Genomic DNA, 23,908 nt, shown 5'->3' with positions numbered 1-23,908 from the left:
GAAACCATTTCATTTATTAAAGCAAGGACTTACTATACAAAAGGCTCAACTCCCACACAACCAATGCAAAAACCGATAAAGAAGAAGGAAATGACAAAGAGAGAGACGAGAGCTGTGAGTGTTTACATCCTTTCTGGTACGAAAGGGCTACCGTATTTCAAAGACATGCTCAGAAAAGAGAGGGCTGAGCAGAGGAGTCCTCTGTTTGTCAGCAACCTTTGTCACTAATTCTTATGGGAAAAAGATAATAGGAAAGTGAAAATAGTAAAAGTGGAAGCCTACAGGTGGTACCACTGGAAAAGGGGTTTTGAAGAAATCAAAATCGTCAAAGCCTCCAAAATTAAAAAAAAAAAAAATGTAATATCAGCAGCAGTAATCAGTGCCACGTATGAGAAATCTATTCATTTCATACCAAAGACCTGTCAGGAGGAAACGGGAGTAGACGCGTCCCTGCTGCCTCCACTCTGAGCCTCTTTAAATGTCGACCCTACATAAACATCCCAGAATGGTCTGCGTCATCAGTGACGGAGACATTCATAGTGCTGGTGACTGAATGTGGAGCGGCTGCTGTTCTGCTAGATTAGGTAGGTGATTGGCCATTAATATTCATTTCACAGTGTGTCTTTGTTAGGTGACAGCAGGGGTTGATAGAGTGTTTGGATGGATTTACTCTTCCATATATTTCCCTTTAATTTCTACAAGCAAGGTGGTTTACTCTCATCGCCACCGTGAAGCTCTTCACTGCCTCGATGGATTGTAATTTTTTGGGACATTTTGTTCAAATTAGTCATGGGATGTATGAGATTCTGAAGGTATGATAACGTCAAGGGAAAAAAAATGTCACAGTATCACCGTGTCATGATATTGCAATTACAGCTCTAAAATGTCACCTCCTTTGGCCATCATACTATTGAAAACACAGCTGAATGACAGATTGCACAAAGCCGGAGACAGGAGGGGTTGTGTGTTACTCATTGTTACTCATTGCAACACACACACAACCTGAGTTCCCTGCTCACTGATTTTGATGAGTCATAGACAGCTTGTACTTTAGGCAGGGTATGACAAAACATTTTAGTGTTTTTTATACCTTAAAGGTCCCATATTATATCCTATTTCTCCACGTTAACCGAGTTCCCTGGTGTCCTAATGAACATATGACATGCTTTGGTCAAAATAAAAGGATGAAGCACCACAGCAGTTCAATCACCTTGTCAAAACAGCCCTGTTCAGAACACTCTGTTTCGTAGTATCTCTTTAAAAAAAAAAAAGTTAAACAGGACAGGAAATGACATCAGCCACAGAGGCTACTGGGAGCTAACAGCAGTTAGCATTTGTGATCATTTGCAGACTATAGCAGGCACATTGCCGTCATAAATAACATGTATCCACTGGACAGATAAATCCTCTGAGGCTGGAAGTTTGTGTGCTGCAGTGTGGAGCCAAGAATAGAACTTAGAGAAAACAATTCCAGGAATTTAGCATCTTATGACGTCCCGATGAGCACAAAAGACAACATTGTGTGTTTCATCTCCTGTACTTAGACTGAGGAGGACCACAAAAACATGAGTGAGTCTTTGCCGACTGATAGGTCCTCCAGACTCCCAAATATAAGGATTTTGCATAATATGGGACCTTTAAAACCAGTTATAGACCCACTTCTTCTAATATGTTTATTAAGTTAACTCAATGTTCTACAGTCTATGGTAAAGTACACTGGTCTGGTCTCGTCTTAATAGGAGGAGCAGAGGTCCAGCAGGTACACTAACAGGTTGTTCCCTAATGGATGGACAACCTGGTGCTGCTGATCTGAACTGTCCTCCCCATAATGAGATTAAGGGACTAATTAGTCTGACTGTATGTTGTAGTGTGACGATGTGCACTGAGGAATTATGTGCCCTGTATTGGACTAAAAGTGGCCCTGGAGAGTGTGGCCCAGACTGTAGGTCTGTCCCTGGTGTCTCTCCTTCCAAGAGGCTAATTAATACTTCTGCATCTGCTCTACCAGCTCTTATGGACCATGCTGAGTTACAGTCCTGAAGTTATGATCTGGCAGATAAAACAAAAGATTAATCTCGGCAGTTTTGACAGTGTGAAATAAGAGGAGTAATAATTAAAAGACCCTGAAATTTCAGACGGCACAATGAAATCTCTGAGACACAGCCTTGTAAAAATAGGCAATGGAGGAGCATCAGCACTACAGTCTATCAGCTACCAGTACAACGAGCAACTGAAGACAACACCAGATAATGAGAAAACCAAAATTAGATTTCTTAGAAGCGGTATGAGAACAGGATATTCAAGTATCCTTCACACATTTCTTTTCTACCACTTCTGCTTCTTCTTCTTCCTAACCCGTTAACGTCATGCTAGTGTTTGATTGCCCCTGTGGCGCCACTCTGGCCTGTTCATTTAAGATGAGGTGCAACTCTCAGGTCTGTTCTAACACTCATTTGTTCCTCTGTAGGGTCCCCAAGGCTGGCCAATAAGAGTACCCCGTACTGACCAAAGTGCCATGGGAGCGCTTAACCTGGCCACTCACAACCAGGGAAAGAGACAGCTGAGTGTCACTGTTAATGTGGACACACAGCAGCACAATGGCAAAATCAATGGAGCTATAGTGAACATCAATCTTGACAACATGAGACCCCATTGCTTGTCTCACCACTTCTCTAAAGCTCTGAATGAATGGTTGAATGGGAAAGAAAGAAAGAAAGGAAGGAAGGAAGAAAGAAAAGAGACGGTAATCTTTATTGGCCTTTCCTCCATCCATCTCAAGGGGTAATGCTGTCCTTTGAAGACTGTTATGCATTTGACTGGCAGCCAAGATGCCAGCCATTCTAATTCACCCAAAACAGGCTGTGGTTTTTAGGTAAAGCCTCAGAAGTGCAGCACAGCAGCTGGATGCAGTTGGCTCTTCTTTTGCAATTTCTCTCCTCGTCTTTTTCACTTCCAAATCTCTCTCTTTCCCTATCTTTGCCATGATGGAAAAATGGCATCGCTCCTTTAACTTAAAAAAATCACTTGCTTTGTTAATGTGCGTCACATGAGATGCATCCAAAAAAAAACCTCATCAAGGTGCTGCTTACTTGAAAGATGCCTCCTTATCGTATTTACATGCATGCAGCTAGGCAGTGAGTAAATGAAAGCCTCCAAAAAAATGTTTGAGATCAAAGACAACACGTTAAGGCCAAGTAATGAGGATCTTGGCAGGAACCTTGCAAATGTATTGATTGTTTGGCAGCGCTGTACGTGTTCTTGCTCCATTTTCCCCTCTCAATAGCATTTACTGTCATGTTTCGAATGCAAACAGATCAAGCAGTGTGTGCTTTAACAGGGCCTTCGCATGGCTATGGCTCCTGTTGAGCCCAAGCACAGACTAATTTACAGTGCAGTGATAATGCACTTGGCAGAGAGAATGGGAGAGGGACAGCAAAAGAATGCCTGTCCGAGCTCTACATCATTTCAGTAAGAGACTCTTTAATCAATTACAACCATGTAGCACAAGTGGGCTGAGTGTATGCAGCATAAATACACCCAGTCAATCTGAAACTGAAATAAATAAAAAACTTAACATGATGTACACTATAAGTTTTCCACTTTAAGTTAAACGTTATCTGCAGTTGCTTGGTTTGTGTGTGTGTGTGTGCGTGTGTGAGTACAGCACCATAAGAATGAGAAGAAAAAGAAAAGAAAGTGGGGTAGAGATTAAGAAAGAGAAAAGAGAGAGCAAGAAAAACTGCATGTTCAGTGCAGTGGAATGGATGAGATCAGAAGGAAAGAATCAAAAGAATTACCCTAGATAAGACATGTGAAAGTGGACATGAATAAATGATGAAGAAAAGAAGACAACTACCTCCACGGCTCTCGCTGTCAGCCGGTTTCACCTGGATGGGCCGAGTCATCTGGAGGAGAGAGAAGAAAAGGCAACAGAGAAGTTAGCGGCAGGCGACTCAGGCTGTCTTTTTTACAACAAGAGGCCACAAACCTTTCTCCCATACTAATACTGGAGCTGCTCTGCGATACTGATCAAAGAGCCTCGGCTGGAGAGAAAACCAAAACACCATCATGCTGCTAAGCTTACTTGACACAGTGGTGTTTCTGCTGCCTGTAAACAAAACAACCTCAGCTCAAGTGTGTGTGTGTGCATTTGTATTCGCAGTTTTTCATGGAAAGTGCATGGAAAGGTTGAAGAGCTGCATATATGTGTGTCTAACTGAGAAATGCTGGGGCTGTCCTAATAAAAGTGAATCCAGCCACAGGAGGAGAGAGATCAATGCAGGCCTATTGATCGAGGCCCTTGGGGTGTGGAGAGAGTCTGGCTGGGAAGGATTCTGTGGTTAGGAGGCTCACTCTAATCCACTGGACCCTGATAAGAATGGCACTGGCTGGATTAGATGCCTCTGTCATCACTGTTTTTGTGTCACGCTCTCCTCCTTCCCCAATTTTACCTCCTTCTTTTTTCATTACTGTTGTTCAAGCTGAACAGTTTCTCCAGACTTGAAAGATGTAGTTATGATTTACAGTGTTTTTTTTACAGCTGCACCACATTTTTTAATGAACACATGCCTCCTAGTCATAAGCAGACATACTGAATAAGCCCACACACACACACACACATTCAGAATTCACATGTCCGACAGCAGAGCATAAAACTTACAAGAGAATTCATGTTCACAAATCTCTGCTAGTGAATCTCTCCCAACTTTATCCGAATCAAAACAAATATATTTAATAATAAAATCAGACACATTTTTATGCCAGTGGGGCAAAAGGTAGCACACATGTATAATAAGATTACTTAAACATGAACACAACCTCTTAACACACACACACACAATAACAGTAAACCATTCGTGGCGACTATCTCTATAGGATCTTTATATGACTTGGAACTGTTTGCCAGGACCAGGCCTTCCAGTGAATTCATTGAAAACCATTCAGCAGTGATATTTTTAAACCTTCATATGTATATTTTTGCCCTATCGTCCCGCCACGTGCCTTTCTTTCAGTTCAATTTCAGAGCACAGCTGAAAAGGTCAGATTTAAAGACAGGGCAGTCCTATAAACGCATGACATGTTCAAGGAGAAACACCATAATGGGATTTTAAAATGTCTTAATAACATGCTGATATATGGGGGAGAGGCCCAGGCCCGATTCATTAAGTGCTAAACGTATCCATTTTCACCTTGAGGAACTGAGTAACCTTCCTACACTGAAATTATTCCATAAATTTATCCATCGTAAATAATAACTAGCACCAGCTAAGTCTTTGTAGGAAAACAGGGAGGATATTATGCTTGTGAAGGTTGAGGTTTTAGCTTCTTGTTTCTTGGCTCTCCCCCCCCCCCTCCCATCTCTCTCCCTCCTCATCTACACATGCTTTCTCTTCCTTGTACAACACAAGCAAAGTAACACTACAGTATGCTAATGCCGAGCCACAGGGAGCACTGCTCCGCGGCATGTACGGATAGATTACGGAATCAACCAAGACACTTTCACACGCGTATTCAAAGCAACCTCTGCAACGTAAACACCTCCAAATGGGGAGGAAAAACATCTGCGAAAGAAATCCACAGATAACTTCCACAATCCTCTGTTCCTTCACAGCCAAACAGGACATCTTTGAATTTGCCTTTGACGTGTCAAACGGACAAAAGATGCTTCCATCCTGCCAGTTGATTTTTTTTTGTTAAAATGCGCGATGGAAGAGGCCAAATGTACTGCCGAGGCTCCTCTAACATGTTATGATCTCAGTAATCTCGACGGGGTGCCTGTGAGTGGGAGGCAGCTCTCTCTAAAGCTAGTTACTGTTCAGCCTCCAATATGCCAGCTTAATGGTCTATTTATTTCCCTAAAAGCAATGCATCGCCGTCCTGAACAGCCATGACTGATGGCTCTCTGTTTGTTCCATTTCACATTAGGAAAATTATAGAATGCCAGTGCAAATTAAGTGCATGATGTAGAGCACACCTTTATCCTATGCATGCTCACACATGCACAGAAGACTTTAAGTAATAATTATAAGGCGCTGCTGTTACCAAGGAGGCCGTTCATTAACTTCACATAGTGTCGGGCACGTCTTCACTCTTTCCTTTGTGTTATAATAGTGGCATCTTGACACGGCCATGTGGAACTGAGCTAAACAGCGAGTGCCACTGTAACAGCTTTTAATCTGGATGTTTTTAGTTAAGAGAGCTGGAGACAAAAGAGATGGAATATGACAAAAAGTGATGGAGAGAGGTTTAAGAGAGATAGAGTACATGCAGAGAGGAAGTGAATGAGGAGGAAAAAAGTGCCTGTGAGTCTTAGATAAGATTGCTTCTCTGGTGAGTAGTGTTTCTACAGCGCCGGCTCCACCCACTTTTCACTTTCAAACATTCTGACAGTGCAACTATTCTTCAGTTAGCAAATCAGCCCCCATCATATGCCTCGCTTCCCAGATAAAATTGACTGTTTGCATTTTGTTGTACATTATTTATGATTTGGACTAATGAACAAATGTGTTTAAAATCAAATCATCATGGAGATTTTCCACTGAATTGTTGATGTATTTATCTACCCGAGGACATAAATGTGACTTAATTATCAAGATTTAATCAACAAGGGATAAGATCATATTATTAATAACAATAAGGTGTTATATTTGGTGAAGGAAAAATAATTTCTCATGGGCAGACTATTTAGTACACTTCAACACATCAACAAAGTGTGTAGTATTTAGTGTGACTCTGGCTCTCTTAAATCTGGAATGGAAACCTAATTAAAATAAATCCTGTCTTTCTCCTACTACAGTAATAACTGCTGAGGAAAAGGTCTATGACGCCAGGTTTATTCAAGACATTGTATACACAAACAGCACATATATGGTACATTTTTAGAAATAAAAGTACTAAGTAGAACCATGTAAGGTTCTTCAGCGCTGAAGAAGCTAGCTTGTCCTCATAAGAGAACCATTTTTGACTCCAGGTAGAACCTTTTTATAAAGGTTCCACCTGGAACCCTTTTGGAGGGTTCCACCAAGAACTCTTTTAAAACCCTTTATTCATCAAAGGTGTTTTAAAGGGTTCTCTGGATCAAAATGGTTCCATTAGTGTTACCAAGAACCCTTGAAAAACCCTTCTTCGGAAATGGTTTTTCAGAAGCAAATGGTTGTAGAACCTCAGCCCTTGTACACTCTTAGAAATAAGGGTTCCAAAAGGGTTCTTCTACAAGGACTGAGGTTCTACCTGGAACCATTTGCTTCAGAAAAACCTAGAGCCAAAAAGGGTTCTCCTATGAGGACATGCCGAAGAACCTTATATGGTTCTACTTAGCACTTTTATTTCTAAGAGTGTAGAAGGACACTTTTGGAACCCTATATTTCTAAGAGTGTATACATGTTGTCTGAGTTAAACTCATTGACAGATTGCTAATATAATAAGACCAACTGTCTGTCACATTATATCAATACAAATGCCAATGATCACATCAGTTAACAGACGGGAACACAACACAGACTTTTGTAGAGGTACTATATATATATATATATATATATATATAAAAACCTGGCCTGGCAACAAACAAATATTCCACTGTCCGATATCAAATTACCCCGAGCAAGTCAAGGAACTGTACTCGGGACTTGGCCTGATTGTAGTGGGGATGATTTAGAGTCTACAGTTGGCACTATCCATGACACTAATGAGTTCATGACTAGTAGAGTTTAGTGGGATGGAGCAATTCAGTCTTGCAATCCACACTGCTGGAACTCCAGAGAGGACCAGGAGCAAGAGAGAGTATTGCTGCTTTGGAAATTGTTCCAAAGACGTGGTGCAATTCCAAGCTCCAACCTTTACTGGTCTTTAACATCCAGAAAGATGAACCTCATCACACGGGAGCGCAGTAAACAGAAATAAAACTGCAGTAAATCTTGTCCTGGTTTCGCAGAAGCTCATCTCTCAGTAATAAAAGTCTTTTTACAACAGTTATGCAACAGCACTTACTTACAGTGCTTGCAATAAACTAACTCTAATGGCCAATCACTATGTGCGGTATCCTCTGGCTTTCACTCAGCTTTAATATAGAGTAATGTTTGTCCTGGGATCATTAATACGTATTAGAGGGCCATCAAAGCTCATATTGCAGCACAGCTCAGTAACAGGAACATAAACAGCCCCCCTCTGACTGGACCATCTCTACTGATACAATTAATATTTCCAATTATTGATCTGAGGGAGTGCTGAGTGGTGACTGTCCGGGGGCCTAGGCTGCAGCTAATAAATCTGTAGTGTATACAGTATGGAGGAGGCAGAGGCAGTGGGGGAGAGAGGGTTTATACTGAGAGACAGCGAGAGAGCGGCTGCTGCAGTGATTTACACTTATGAACTGCTTCATTGCAATCACAATACTTGTTCATTAAAAATAAATTTACAAAAGCAGATCAAATTTGAAATGCTTTCTTGAGTTGGTAATGAACAATCTCTTAATATTGCAAATTAACTGGATGTGAGAAGACATATCATCATTTCTCCATGAAAATGCAACTGCATTAAAGCGCAGTTTTGGAGTGAATAATATCATCATGAGGCATTTTTACAACAATGCACATTTTCGGTTAGATAATAAATCACTGTGACAAAGTTAAGAGCCTTAGTAATGAAGAAGGACTATGGGCTCTACATTTATAGCCAGAGAGTAAACTAAACTGAACGTCATTTGCATTCCAGTAATTCTCCTGTGTAGACTCTTTACATGGGATATTTGTGGGGTACTGAGGCTCAACAAAAGGCTATCAGTATATCTACACCTGATTGCTCTGTTATCCTCACACAAACAGTAAAATACTCTGCACACTGCATTATTTTTGCCATCGATTCATCTGTCATTTGGTCCACAAACCGTAATAAAGAAAAAGTAAAAATGCACAAAACGAATTGCCAGAACATATGTTTTCTTAAAATCCATAATCTTTTTTTTCTCCGCGTAAACAACAGTCCAGAGTGCAAAGATATTTGTGTTTTTGCAATAATTTGAAAAGTGAGAAAAGCAGCAAGTCATGGCATTTGAAGAAGTGGAAAATCACATTTATGGCTTCTTCTTTTTTTTTAATTACGTAGATAAATGATAGTTGATAGTTTTCTTTAATTTTTCAGTAAAATACCAATTAAACTCTAGTAATAACCATAGTGAGGATACAAATAATAGACTGACCTGCTCAATGAGCAGGTATGTGCAGGTGCATTTCTGGCACTGATGCTATAGTAGCTGTACCCTGAGTAAATGTTATACCTCAATGTTCATCTATGTTGGTGATGACACTGGTGGGCTGCAGAATTTGAAATGACAATGGTCCACAAACCAAACAGTTTTAAGGATTTCTTTGTTATATGGAGCAAATCGATCCAATTTTCGAGGCTGAAAAAATCAGAGAAATTTAAACTTTAAATTATTTATTAAAACAAAACGAGCAGATGAATCGATCATCAAAATGGTTCTGCGATTAATTTAGTAAACCATTAATAATCGATTAATCATTGCAGTCCCTCTCTAATGCATGCAGTGGAACGTGCCACAGACTTACAACTTGCCCCCCATGTGAAAATGTGCTGTCCGCAGCAGTGTGGCACTCCTGATAAGAAGCATCAGTCAGTGCTGGGAAGATGGTGGCCGCGATAAGCTTTTCGGATCCCTATCAGGATGAAAGACGGTTTAATGCTTGGGACGCTGACACGGACTGAGACACACCTTCAGAACTCAGCTGGTCAGTAACGCATTTGTATGCCAGTTAAAAATGTTCTTTGAAAAGTTCTACTGCACAAAGTTCCATTAATTTCCATTCACAGTGGTCTCAAACGAGAATGACCTGGGGGCCACTGAGTGTCTAGTTTGGTCAGTCGGGGGCCGGTAAAAAGGTAAACTCTTTGAGTAAAAGACATGGAAATAATAACATTTATGATGATATTTCACATAATTTCACATTAAAATGATTGTTATGATATGGAAAAAAAAAGTTGACTATATAAACGCATTTATGATGCAAATTTAACATAGTAATAAAAAACATACAGAAATAACTTAAATTAAGAGCTGCAACTAATGATTATTTTCGTTATCGATTAATCTTTCGATTATTTTCTCAATTAATCGTTTGGTCCGTAACATTTCAGAAAATGTTAAAAAAAAATCTGTGGAGCAAAGACAAAGAAAATATTGACATTTAAGAAGCTAAAACAATCAGAAATCTTGTTTTAATCATGAAAAAAGCTTCAAATCGATTCAACCGATTCTGTAATCAATTAATTATCAATTCATTGTTTCAGCTCTAAACTCAGTATTTGATATAAAGTGGCGGGCCACATGCAATTGATTTGGGGGCCGCATGTGGCCCACGGGCCGCAAGTTTGAGACCACTGATTTAGAATTGAATGGATTTCACATCATTATGTTGTACATTTTGTCTTTCTGAGACACAGGCTTGCAGTTGTTTAGAAAGAGAAGCTAGTTTGTTTTTTTTGCTTCGTAGTTAGTTTGCACAAGTGGTACTTTTTTGTTTCAGGGGCTTAAACAGCTTCTTTGGAACCAAACTGTTGATATCCATCTGCCACACCGACTGTGACTTGTAATACACCAATTACCAATGAAGCTGCAGCTAACTCGCAAACACGTACAATCTGCAGGACCATTACTACTAGCACCACTTTAGCATCTCTGATCAAGACCATTAGACCTTCTGTCGTTCGATGCCTTCCAAGTTCCTGTTTATCTCTTCCAAAGCTTTAACTGCCGCCCATACAGCCTGAAGTCCATGTACCTCGCACTCCTCTCCAAAAGGCTTTCTAACCCTCCCTGTTATCGAAGCTTTGCTGGTTGGAGTGGTTTGGCCAGCTGTCTGACTTCTACAGTCCTCGTTATACAGACAGTAGAACTCGGCTCGTCTCATCAAGATTTCATGAAGGTGAATGTCACACATCACAGCCACCGTATTTGTTCGAAATGTGACTCAGCAGTTACACTGCATGGATCCCTGCCGCCCTCTCTCTCTCCCTCTCTCTCTGCAAACACACATATATTTGTTAATGTGACTATTTGCAATTATATTAAACAGATGTAAAAAAAAAAAAAAACCTCATGTTTTATCAGTGATTGTATAGAAAAAAATCTTTAAACTCCAATCTAATCTGGTGCATGTATTACAACAATTTGGCAGCAGTGAGCATTTAAGTTAATGGACTGCATGTGTGTTCGCAGAAGTGATGAAATTGGATAAGTTTCTTAAATGCATCTTGTTAACTGCTCCTCTTAGCTCAACACGCTGAAAACCCAACACTATGGCTCAATACCACTTATTCATGCAGAATTCATCTACCTATTCAACAACTACAACCCAATACAATGCAGTGCTGACGCATGTAACCACCTCGCTTTACTTCAGTTTATGTCTTCCTGTCTTGTCGTGTGTAAGCTGCTCTCTACCAGTATTTGTGTAAGGAACTGGTAGACGTGCAAGTCTTGTGCAGTGGACTCGGATACGTGGGCGAGAGAAACAGAGAGTAATCATGAGGGGGAGAAGATAGGGGGATTGGTCTAATGCCTAAATCCTGTCCTACTGTTGCAGGGCATCCAGAAGATAAAGAGAAACAGAGGGAGAGAGGAGTAACAGACAAAGAGATGGAGGGTGGGGAGGAAAGGGATGTTCGAAGTGACAGAACGGGGAAAACTAATGAAAGACTGGTTTAGAAGATGTACAGATTAAGAGATAAGCATGGGTGGTGGATTCATTAAAGAAAGACAGGGAAAACAAAAAATGAAATAATAAAAAAAAAGTACATATGTTTTTAGCCCCTCCTGGTCCTCCACTTCCTAATTTACAAGCCACACTTTGGTTATCAAGGGAAAAGCATCATTCCCAGACATCTTTGGCATGGCTGCTTTTCAAGCCCAAAGAGCTATTGACATGGCGTGTTACTGTAATGCGTGAAGCAGTGGGAGACTCATTGTAAATCTGTGTCAACAAATGCTTGAGCAGCAGCAAGTTCAATCTCTCTCTCTGTGTGTCTGCCTCGCTTTGCCTCTCTCTTGCATTTACTAACCTATCTAATGAATCTTATCTGCACAGCACACTGGAGGCTTAAGCTTTTGGTGGGCTCACGTCTCTCCACCCCCCACCCCCCCCACACACACACACACACACACACACTTTCTTATTCCACTCGCCGTTTGATGTGGTTTGTGCACTTCAGTTCATTTTTGAAGCACTGTCCTAAAAAAAGATAAGATCATGACGACAGGCCCGACAACCCAGTGGCTTTAGAAGGGCAACATCACGGCCAATCCCAGCATGTGCCACAGCACGGGTCCACGCTGAGCAGCAAATACCAAAATGGCAGAGGATATGTTCCATGACAGAATTACAGATCTCGCATTGTGCGAGGCTTTTATGCTTAAAGGTGCCCTTATGCAATGACGCCATGTTCCTATCTGGCTGCTGCCTTGATATTTGCTTTGAAGATTATGCTGCAGCCTGACTGTCAGTGAGTTACAACCGTGATAATGATGTACAACGTCATATACAGAGGGAGGACATGCAAGCACACTTATTGTGCGTGTATGAAGGACTATAGACAGCATGACCTGAAAACCATATCAAGATGAATTCACATTCTTAACCTTGATGACAACAAATACATATTCTTTGGAATGTTATTTTGAACGACTACAATTAAAATGTATTTTAATCTGTAGTGCATTGTGGGATATGGAGAGACATTCTTTGTACAATAAAAAAGGAAAATGGTTGACCTTGATTAGCAACTTTATAATTAAGTTCATTCAAACTATAGTTCGGAGTAATTTTAGTTTTTCATATTTTTAAGTGTAGTGGACTGAAGCATGCATTGTTTGCCCTTGTTTTTTTTTTTTTACCATAATTAGTCATACTTCATGAAATAATTGGGTTTTGTTATAAAACAAAAACTAATACTTGCTGTAGAGAAAAAAAAAACTTAAACATGCTTTGTGGATCAATGCTGACTTGTGTACAGCGATTAGTTATTTGCACTTTGGATTAAATGGGATTTGTTGTTGTACTTTCAGGTGCATTCGCTGAAAACGTTCTCAAATCAAGTTTGATTATACATGAATAATGTCAGTTTTGATTAATAATTTATTGTACAGCCCTGCTCAGCTACTCATACTGGCCTTTGCATGGAGGCACACAGGCACACGCACACACACACACACACCCTTAGCTGCATGTATCCCTTACAGTCCGCCTTGAGCCCAGAATGCCCCTGCTGCTGTCACAGCAACTCTAGGATTGTGACAGATTATGGCCTGCCACCCTGACCAATACAAGCCAAGAAGTGCTGCCTGCCCACTGACTCATAATTCTTGGCATACCTACTGTATGTCGGGGTGATGTTTCTTTAATGGCCCCTAGACCTCCTGTAGGCATCCTCATCCTCAAAACTATGATTGCCTATTAGCAACTCACCGGCACTGGCATTTTTCTACCCCTTCCCTCCTAGGTGAGGAGAGGAGAGGATGGGAAAGAAAAGTAAGCCAGAGCAGGATAGAGATGGAGAAGAAAAACTTACAGACAAAGCTAAGTGTGTTGGCTTTGGATTGGAGAGAGGTCTATTACCAATTTTACAAACGGTAATAGTTTGTCTGCTTTTGCCGTCTATACACTTTCTGCCCCACTGTCTCTTCTGATATTCCACTGGAGGAATTTTTCCACTTGGTCTCATTAACCGGACACATCTGCTATTGTTGGAGACCAGCATGACATGCTGGTTATTAATGATAGGATGATCAACCATTTGTTATTCTTTACAACTATTATCAAGTTGGTAAAATATGGACTTAGCACACTGTGTGTGTGTGTGTGTGTGTGTTCGTGTCCAAAAGGGGATTCTGAGAGCGAGCCAGAGCTCATAGGATCGACACAGGGCCAGCCTGCTCTGTCCATCTGCTCCGAGCTCCATTCCCAGCATATCAATACCCCAAGTCTACATGCACTCACACACACACACACACACACACACACACACATGCACACACTGTTCTGTCAGCAGCGACTTCTGCTGGTTCCATCACCAGTCCATCCCACCACTCCAGCTGGCTGTGAAGCCTGCTTATGTTTCATCCTGACACTTAGAGAAAATCTCAGCTTGTCTATAAGCGCATTCAGCACCAAACCAAAGGGACAGGCCTGTCTTTTAGCCCCATCTCTCATCCCTACCTCATGCTTTCAAGTCTGACAAGCAAGTCTCGAGTCTGCAGCACAGCAAAAACTGTTTTGCTAAATAAACACCCCCCCAACCCCCCCCCCTCCCCTCTGTAATTGTATCCGGTTCAACCTTGAACTGCTGGCAACCTGTGTGTCAGACGGGCAGCACAAGAGCCTGACCAGTCGCCATTTCTCTCAGATGGCAGCAAACACACTCTGACGAAGTGAGAACAAGAGGTACTAATGTGGAAAAACCCATTGGAAGTGTCTCTACCAAACAACCACCCTCACCACCATCCCCAGGCCTGATGAAGCTTTTTTCAGTGATAGGATTTGGTTGGGTGGGAGAATGTAGTTTGGGGCTTTCATGTGTTTGTGTGCATTTTGTTAAAATGTGAGGCACACTCTTAGAAGTTCTTAGTTCTTCGGCTTGTCCAAACCAAAAAGGGTTTTCCTATGAAGAAAAGCAAGTAGAAACTTTGATAAAGGTTCAACCTGAAACCCTTAGTGTTAGCAAGAACCCTTTTAAAAACCTTTATTCAGAAAAGGGGCTTTAAAGGGTTCTCTAGATAAAAATTGTTCTTACTGGAACCATTAGTGTTACCAAGAACCCTTGAAAAACAAATGGTTCCAGATAGAACCTCAGCCCTTGTAGAAGAACACTTTTGGGACCCTTACTTCTAAAAGTGTGTCTATGATATGTAAATAAACAAATGGAGAGATGAACAACAAGGAGGAGGATTTGGTGTCAACGGATGATACTCGTCTTTTCAACCAGTAAACAATTCTCTCAACAGGGATAGAGTGAATGACCATTTGCAGATACTCTGTGTTGCAGCATATTAGACTACAGGGGGTTACAACAGTCTAGGAAACACTACCACCTTCAACACCGCAGCAGTGAGGCTACTCACAGACAAATATCAATTTAAAATGTTAGCTCAAAGTCAGAGATTTGGCAAAATTGTCTCTGGTTTAATAACCCTCGTCTTGGGTTTATGTAACCCATAATTCTTGTTCTACTATGACGGCTCTGACAGACCATGGGTCTCCAGATGAAAGATGTATGCATCATCCGTTTCAGATAAGGTCCAAAATGTTTGACCCATGAAAGCATGAAGGTAGCGAGTCAGCAGTTTATAGAAGTACCGACTAATGATGAACTAGCCTGAGGTGTAATGGAAGTTGCTACAAACCTGTCCGCCTTTGTCTTCTTCCTCACTGCTGTCCTCATACTGTAAGAATATCATTGACAGACTATGACCTCACCTGTCCCTTATGCCTCCCTCAATCAAGGAACATTTGTATGCATGCATGTATTCATGAGCAGGTATGAAATTGAAAGATGTATTTTCACAGCCACTGATACAGCTAATGCAGGTCAAAAACAGACAGCGAGAGAAAGAGAGACACTGTGGACTCTGCATGAACTTGTGTTGAATCACATTGAAACACTACACTTCTTCGCCTTTTTTGCTTTGGATTGGATTATTTATTAATTTATCTATTTAATAATGTACCTCTGAGCACATGTTGTTGAACAACTTGGATACAAAGGTTTAACATCGTGCAATATGAGACCTCAAATCTTACTGAATTTACTTTTGGGATTTTAGATGCATTCTCTTTTTCTTTCCCCCGACCTTCAGTGCCTTATTTGTGCGTCGAATGTTGTCCCTGTCATTCAGTGAGATCAGGATTGTTTTTTCCTCGAATTCTTGGTTTCTGAGTGCAGTCCTGGGTGCCCTAATGGCTCATTTTCTGACTGCAAACACCAAGGGGCCATGTCACAGAAAGTCCTCTTAAAGCACTTCCATGTAACAATGTAACCTACATACACTCCAGTATGGACAGAAACATGCACACATAAATACTCAGGCGAGAACGTAAAGCACACACATATACCATCACTTGGACATGGGGTGGCTCTTAACTCAAGGGGCGGTCACACGGGGGACATTTGCTCTCAGACTAAGCCACACACAGAGCTCAGCCAATACTGTGCACAGCACTTATACCAAAGTAAAGTGGATGGAGAAAAAGAGGGATACAGGAGAGAACAGTGCAAAGAAAATGGAAAGGGCCACAGAAGCTGATTGCGTCTCATAGTTCATCTTCATCTGAGTGCCCTGTCCCAAACCCCAGCTCATGAAATAAGTCCTGCTGAAAATCAATGGCAGCTGGAGCCGTGGAAAGGTCAGCTATTCAGCAGCACTGGCCTTGGTGGACCAGTCAAGCCCGGGCTTGTACTATGAAGCTCAGCTAAGTAGAATTAATGGAGGGATCGATTATTCTGCACACAACTTAAACTGAACTAAGCAGAGAATCATTTTAAGGTAGGAACTGTATCATGACATGGATCGAGATGCATTTGCCACATAGTCAAAGCCAGAACTCATTTAGTACAAAGACGGGGGGGTATAAGGTGAGATTTTTAAATGAAGGGAAAATGCTCTTCTCTTTGTTCTTTTCTTTTTGAGTTCACCTACTGTACACTGATAATAACCTGAAACCACCTGGGACCAAACTAATAGATGTGATACATAGCTCGCACTTCTCTTTTCCTTTCCTCTTTCCTCCCCCCTCACTCCATTTGCCCCTTACGTCTTTTTTTTATTATTATTATTTGATGTAACCTCCAGCACCTCATTTTTCTTGTATTTTTCCCTTGTTTAAAACAAAATCAATATGGAACCAGAGAAGACAAATCAACGTACGGTGGCACTGCATTGGGGAGGCCCAGCAGGCTCCTACCTCTCTGCTCACGTTCCCCTCTTCCTGGCTCTGTGGCATGGGGGAAGGGTGGAGCAAGTAAAGGAAGGTAGGGAGGGTGGGCGTTAGTATAGATGTAAGGTCGGATTTATGGAAGGATAGAATGATAAGACAGCAAAGGACTGGAGAGAGATGAAACAACATTCAAACGGGAGGGCAGATGGACAGAGAAATGACTGAAGAGAGGGATGACGAAAGAGATGAAAAGAGTGGGCGGCAGTAAGGGTGGTGGTGGCAGTGGTGGGTGGGGAAGTTGAGTATCATGGAAAATTCTGCTCCAGTGACTGGAGTGCAGAATGGGAGCCCTCATCTATAATGTATATCATGTATTCATGAGAGATTTTCATACATATAAAAAGGAGCAGCACCAGGAAGTGTCTCACTGCCACGGCAAAGCCAAGAATTGCCCATTGGGGCAATTTCGATATTCTGTTCTGTTTGTACATTCATACTGCTAATTCATACACACCCTTGTGTTCATTGGTGTTTGCTGCCCACTGTGTAAGTCAAAAAGGATTAAAAGACTTGATGACTATATGTAAACTCATTTTATTCAGAAGTATTCCTTTACAGAGAAGATGGAATTAGTATTGAAAAGTTCTCTACACTTGCAGAGAACACGCTCTATTCCAACAAGCTAAAAATAACAACCGCTTTGGTTCCAGTTAGATATTAAAAAGTTTATGAAACACAGCAGACAATAGTTGATATATAATCCCATTTCGCTCGCTCTGTATTACATTTCTTTCTAAACAGCTTGGACAGCAAACACAAGCATCATGCGGGAATGGGGTAAAAAATGAAATAAATATACATGACAAGTGGCCACTTAGCCACAGCCTCCCTCATTGAAACCTGATGAGGGCCCTGTCTCTGCAAACTTCAACAAACGCTAAGTGACATGCTTAAGTGGGTTCAGGTTGCGCATCCGGGCTAATTCAGTAAAAATACAAATGAGGCTGGCTGGGAAAACAAATCACTAAGCACTCATTCAAAATAGAGGGAGAGAAACAGAGAGACTTTCCTTCGGGAGAATTCTCACAATGACTGTCACTCATGCAGCAAGCACACATGTACACTCACCTATCTATAAACAGCACTATATAGACCTGGTGATTTACCTCATTGGGAATCAATAACAAATAACCTCACTTTCACTGGTCATGATGGCTGTTTCGACCATACCCAGTTGTCTTTATCTGCACACCGGTGTCATGCCTGACCTTGAGCTCTCCCTTCCCTCTCTCTCTCTCTCTCTTTGCTCCCTAGGTAGATTTCAAGCAGAGGGTTTGGTCCTGGTTTTTGGAAAGGTTCAAATTGAGCCCTATGGGAGCGAGGAGAAGGGAGCAGCCATCTCCCATGACAGATCAATGGTGGGTCTCACCACAGGGCAGGGGGCCAGCGACTCGCACAACCTGCTAATAGAATCCCAATGTCATTGCTGACACTACATCGCCGGGGTTGCTGGAGGTTAGCCCGAGGTAGGACAGTGAGACAGCCACGGTTTACATTTGCAAAACGTGCTCCCATTTTGAAGCTTCACGGTTCGTAATTTGGCTGGCGTCGTGACAGGTTTTTTTTTTTCTAAGCAAAAGTTCACAGACATCACCTGCAATCACGTGGATGATTATAGCTGTCAATCACACTGATGACCACTCATATGTGCCTGAAACTAGCGACTGGGACCATTGCCGCCTCAAGAAAATGTTTACTAATGTTATAAAACAAGTGAGAAGTAAGCTCATCTCACCATAGATTTCCATTCTAACAAACCAGTGGAGTTGCCCCCTAGTGGTTAAGAGCTAATTCATCCCTACGTCCTGGGCTTCCATTTTGAAAACCATTTTTATACACAGACAATGATGAGGTAGCATAAAAAAACAAAGCAACGTTCTACAATGTCCTTTCCCTTCCTGCAAACTCGTCGAGACCGTCGCAGTCTAAATTCAGACTCGCGCCAACTCTCCTTTTGCGTTTTTTAAAATTCTCTTCTTCTTCCTCCCAGTTCAGAGATACAGTGGCAATTTTAGGCCTTCATTAACATCCCAGACATCCCTCTGCACTGCAGAGCAGAGCAGTGAAACCCATGATTCATTGCACAAATCATTCCATATGTTCCACTTACAGGCAGGCTGCAGTAGCTGTTAAGATGCTATAAACACTGATACACACACACGCATAGATGTATGAGTGAGTGATGAGGGCAGGGGAAATCTTGGTCACCAGAGGAAACTAGTCTCAGAGTCTTAAGCGCTCCTGATGAAGATGAAGAGAGGATTAAGACCTTTGCATATTTTACTCCCACTTTTACACTCCATACGTTCCACTGTGTGTGTGTGTGTTGCCACATATAGTTTAGGACCTAAGAGCCTTTTTTTTTCTACTGCTCCTCTTTTTCTCTGCAACGCTGACTCTAAAGTTTCGGAAACTTTGTTTGAGGAATGAAGCTCAATATTTACTTTAATGGCCCCGCGGCTCATAGTGAGACAGGCATTACGGAGAACAAGGTCCAACCCTGGACCATGTAATATGAAAATGCACAAATTAGCATAGTTAACACTTTTCTCAAACAACTTCCACCTCTCTTGTACTTAACCTTTACATTCTTTTACTTTGCCTTGGAGTGCTTTTTCTATTGCATATCTATCAAACCCATTCACATGCTGCCGGCACAGCCATCAGGAGTAACTTGGGGGTAAAGTGTCTTGCCCAGGGACACATCAGCATGTAGACTATAGCCAAGCCTGGGATCGAACCCTCAAACTTCCACTATTCCAAAGTCTCACGCTGGGCCAGCAACATGCCGGGCCTGCTTTGTGTCAATAAGCAAAGGCAGCATAACAAGGGTTTGTCTTAAAAGCAATACTGTGGGATCCCTACGTAAAAGGGGCATTTAATTACTCATTGACCCATCTAAGCTTACCCCTCCCTCCTCTTGTCAGTGGGAGTCATGACATTTGGCGGTTGCGGAGCATGTCAGCCCCTTGGGGCAGCTTGATCCCTAGCAAACAGCTACTGTACATTAATTAATTACCATGAAATTAGAGTACCATCTTTTCTGATGGCTGCCTCCATTACACTCTGCCCTGCCCCCCCCCCCGACTTCACCCAAACCCGTATGCCCCTTATAGTATCCTTGATCAACAGAAATAAATGTGTGTGCTCTGTCACTTGCTTTCAGGACAAAGATAAATAGACATCTCAACAGATGCACTGAGACGCGGCCAAGTAGAAAAAAATAATCACTGGACTGATGAAACAGCCTGAGCAATACTATCATTTAGAAACTGATACGATAAGAAAAGCCTGGTCACAGTAACTATTGTATATGGTACATTTATCAATATAAAAGTATGTGTCAGCAAATCAGCAGCAAGAGCCTGCATGGGAGAAAAGCTGCAGATGTGTTTCAATGGCACCAGGACAGTCTGTGCACCAGAGAGAACCAAGAAGTTTGTTGCACAACAATCAGAATTGATAAAAAAGAAGGCTAAAGGATTCTTGTCAGAGCTGTAGATGATGATAGAAAGCAGTAATGCCATTTTAAAATCACCTACAAAGTGCAAAACTCTGTCTTTCCAAACGTAAAAAATCACTGATCTAAAAATCAGTACATGGAATAATGTATACACACTCATTTTGTAATTATCTTATTGAGTCACAATTGTATGCGCTGTATATCTGGGAATGTGTACTGCTGCTATTTGGCAGTCAATCGATTCAACAAATATAATGAATATTGTCCTGCTAACAAGCACACAAACGTCTTCCAACAAATACTGGGGATTTTAAAAGAATACATCCATCATCTTTTTGTTTGCTTAAGTAAAAATGGAATCTGCAATGACAGCAGCAGGCAGCTGAGGCCTCTCCACACTGGAGTGATCGCACGCAGACTAATATCCATCTCTGTAACTGAGTCCAGATGGCTATGGATGGTTGGTTAATTTCACTTCTCGGTGATGTAAACAAATTCAAATGCAAACTAAGATGTGCGCGCACACAAATAGACATATGCATTCACAAACCAACACACTGACACTTGCTTCCCGAGCAGGCAAGCGAGGAGGAGATGTGTGCACTTCTGCCTGCATTCATTCTGTTAATGATCACAGAGGGTCAGCCTTCCTGTGATCCCTGTCCTACCATTAAACAAATAAAAACAACACTGATTACCAGGATGTTCACTGGGTGCATCAATCTTGAGTAATTAGAGAGTGGTGTTTTGACTCTCTCCCCTTTTCTTTTCCTCTTTTCTTTCCCTCGCTTATACCAAAGTCAGGCAGCAGCGGCAGCAGCAGATTCGTTTTAATGAACTAATAAGGGTGCGTGCATGGCTAACCAAGAATGAGACAGGAAAGAGACAAATAAGCGGGAAGAGAGCCTGCTTTACCAGCGAAATAAAGCAGCTACAAGACCTAGCACTGCTGCCTTTCTCTATGCAAGTTCACCGCTCTCCTTTTTTTTACAATAGAAAAAACAATTAATAATAGCATATTTTATGTGGAAACACCCAGTTATATGAGTGAGAGTGTGTTGCCAGATGCAAAAGGACATGGCTGTCACATTAAGATCATACAACCCTATAGCATCAAACCTAGACGTACTATGGTACTTAAAGTGTACACCAGTGTGAGTTTGTTTATGTACAGTATATGTGTATATACTTGAGTAGCTGCATCTGTAAGGAATGAGGGAGATAAAGATGCTGGAAGGGCATATGGTTCAGGATTAAAATCCAGATGCTCATACAAACTGCAATGTGGTATTGGAAGAAAACAAGATGGTGGTAGATAAGCGAAACGTAGAAGGTTGAATGTGTAAAATTGAAAACTGGGGTTTAAAAGAGACAGGGAGGAAAAAAAAGAAGCATAAAGGAAATGAGGAGAAACATAGAAAAAAGAAACTGACTAAAAAAGATAAGGAGGTGAAAATTGAAATCCAGTCTGCTGCAAGATGCTGCATGACATAGATTTGAGCTTGATTATGTCCTGGGCTGTTGCTCATGCTTCACAATGCTGAGCTGTGTTATTCCCACACTATGATGTGTAAAGTTTGCTATGCTGTTTGTGCACTATATGGTAACCTGAATGCGGTGAATGTGCTATGCAATGCCAGCTATGTTGTTTCTTTGCTGTGCTGTCCTGGGTGGTGACAGCCTCAGCCACTGACAGGTCCTTTAAATTCACCACTGCCAATTAGAGTCGCTCCAGACCTGGTGGTGTGTGTGTGCGTGAACGAGGAGGCAAAGTGAAAAAAACTGCCAGGACGATGGTTGCTGGCCTGACAGGCCTGATGTGGAGATGGAAATGCGGTAATTTGGAGTAATTCGGCAACTCGCATGGTGCTTGCCTTGCCTTGCCTTGCCTGCCTGTCTGTCTGTCTGTCCGCTAAAATAAATGGGGTCAGCAGCGTGTGATCGGCAACTTTCATTTATATGTAAATGACCCTATCGTTGCTGCAGCAGCTGGTGTGGAAGTCTGTACACACACATACTGAAATGCTGGTCTGGAGCGAGAAAGTCGATCCGCATAGCTGAGTCCTGTACAGTCTCTCTCTTTTACAGCAAAGTCAAAATCATCCACACATGTACTTACCAAAAGTTCTTCATGTTTATAAGTTTTGTTTTTTTTTTCTTGAAATGGTCTATTTTGCATAGCAGTGAAAGAACAAATCATGGCTAACCTTGCATATATTCCACAACTGAGCAAAATTAAGAAATTCTTGTCAGTAACAAGTCTATGCTCAAACACACTGACAATAGCCTGTGCTAAATTGGTCTGTGGAAGTTATTTGTTCAACTCTGTCAAGTGTCAGTGTGCATGTTAAAGCGGTCGTTATGTAAATGCACCACCAAGAACGAACTTCTCCAACATCACAACGCTGAGTTTTCTGCGACTCCATCACAAAATTAACAAGATGAAGGAAGATGGTATCAGAAGTGTCGGGGACCAGTACATTCAATTACAGCGCAGCACAAGGTGAACTCAATGCAAACTCAGTGACATTTAAGTAACAATTAAAGTTAATGGTTGATGATATTTGCCTTATCAAAGTGGGCAGTAATTAATTGTAAGGTTGCTACTAAATGAAATCTAATGAATATTCGTATAATATTAATATTAGATTTGTTCATTCATGACAAACAAGGCCCCATCCCGATATCTCACCCAACCCTACATTTTTGCCCTAACCCTAAATTTTATGCATTCTTGTGTAGGGGGGAGCAAGGGGGAGTGCGATTTTGCCCTTATAATCAACCTTATAATATACCCATGATGCTTTGCCAATTCAGTGAGCCGGCTGATTATTTTTCAACAAAGATGGCGGCCACATCTGCAGAGGAACAATGTTGTTGTAATATATTTATGCAAATAAGCACGTTATAATGTCCAAATGTCTTGGAATAGGTTGGTTTGATATATATCCAAAGGACCGTTGAGCTTTGAACACTAATGTCATAAAATAACTGATGATTTACGAAAGCAGCTAGCTAACTAGCTAACTAGCTCGCTCCACCGGTAGAATTGTCAACATGTGACGTAGGTTAGCACGCTCGTTACGTTCACTACGCTAATTTGCATAAAATGGTGTCCCAATTCCATAGGGAAGCCACTTCCCTCAATGAGGGGGAATTTACAGTTGAGGACACTCCAAACCTGTGGAAATTTTAAGGTGGAGAAATGAACGGGGCCTAAATAATACTGTTTAGTTTTTTTAACCTATTTCAACTGGCAAATGCATAGATGAATGGTATTGGTATACTTAGCCACTGCTCTCATAGGTCATTTCACTTTCACAGTGTAAAGTGCAGAGTGGACTTTTGCCACTATGATCTCGCTCGGTGATCAAACCTTGACACAACCACACATTCCATGCTAATTGAGGAATTTACATAATTAAATGTTTCCATGTTGCCACCA

At 41.5% G+C, this 23,908-nt stretch overlaps 1 protein-coding gene across 1 annotated transcript in view; it reads right to left on the bottom strand.

Annotated features, from left to right (window-relative positions):
* Positions 1-23,908, bottom strand: part of celf5a (cugbp, Elav-like family member 5a) — a gene marked incomplete at its 5' end in the record, with an annotated part of 185,867 nt that overhangs the window by 80,744 nt on the left and 81,215 nt on the right. The window contains one exon of the mRNA XM_083887839.1: positions 3,857-3,905. Coding sequence (XP_083743965.1) covers positions 3,857-3,905 — 49 coding nt within the window. The remainder of the gene's footprint in view (positions 1-3,856; positions 3,906-23,908) is intronic.

The sequence above is a fragment of the Microchirus variegatus genome (assembly GCF_963457635.1).
Source record: "Microchirus variegatus genome assembly, chromosome: 4".
Taxonomy (NCBI): Eukaryota; Metazoa; Chordata; class Actinopteri; order Pleuronectiformes; family Soleidae; genus Microchirus; species Microchirus variegatus.
Note: the sequence above shows the minus strand (reverse complement) of the source record. Positions and strands in the feature narration are given on the sequence as shown.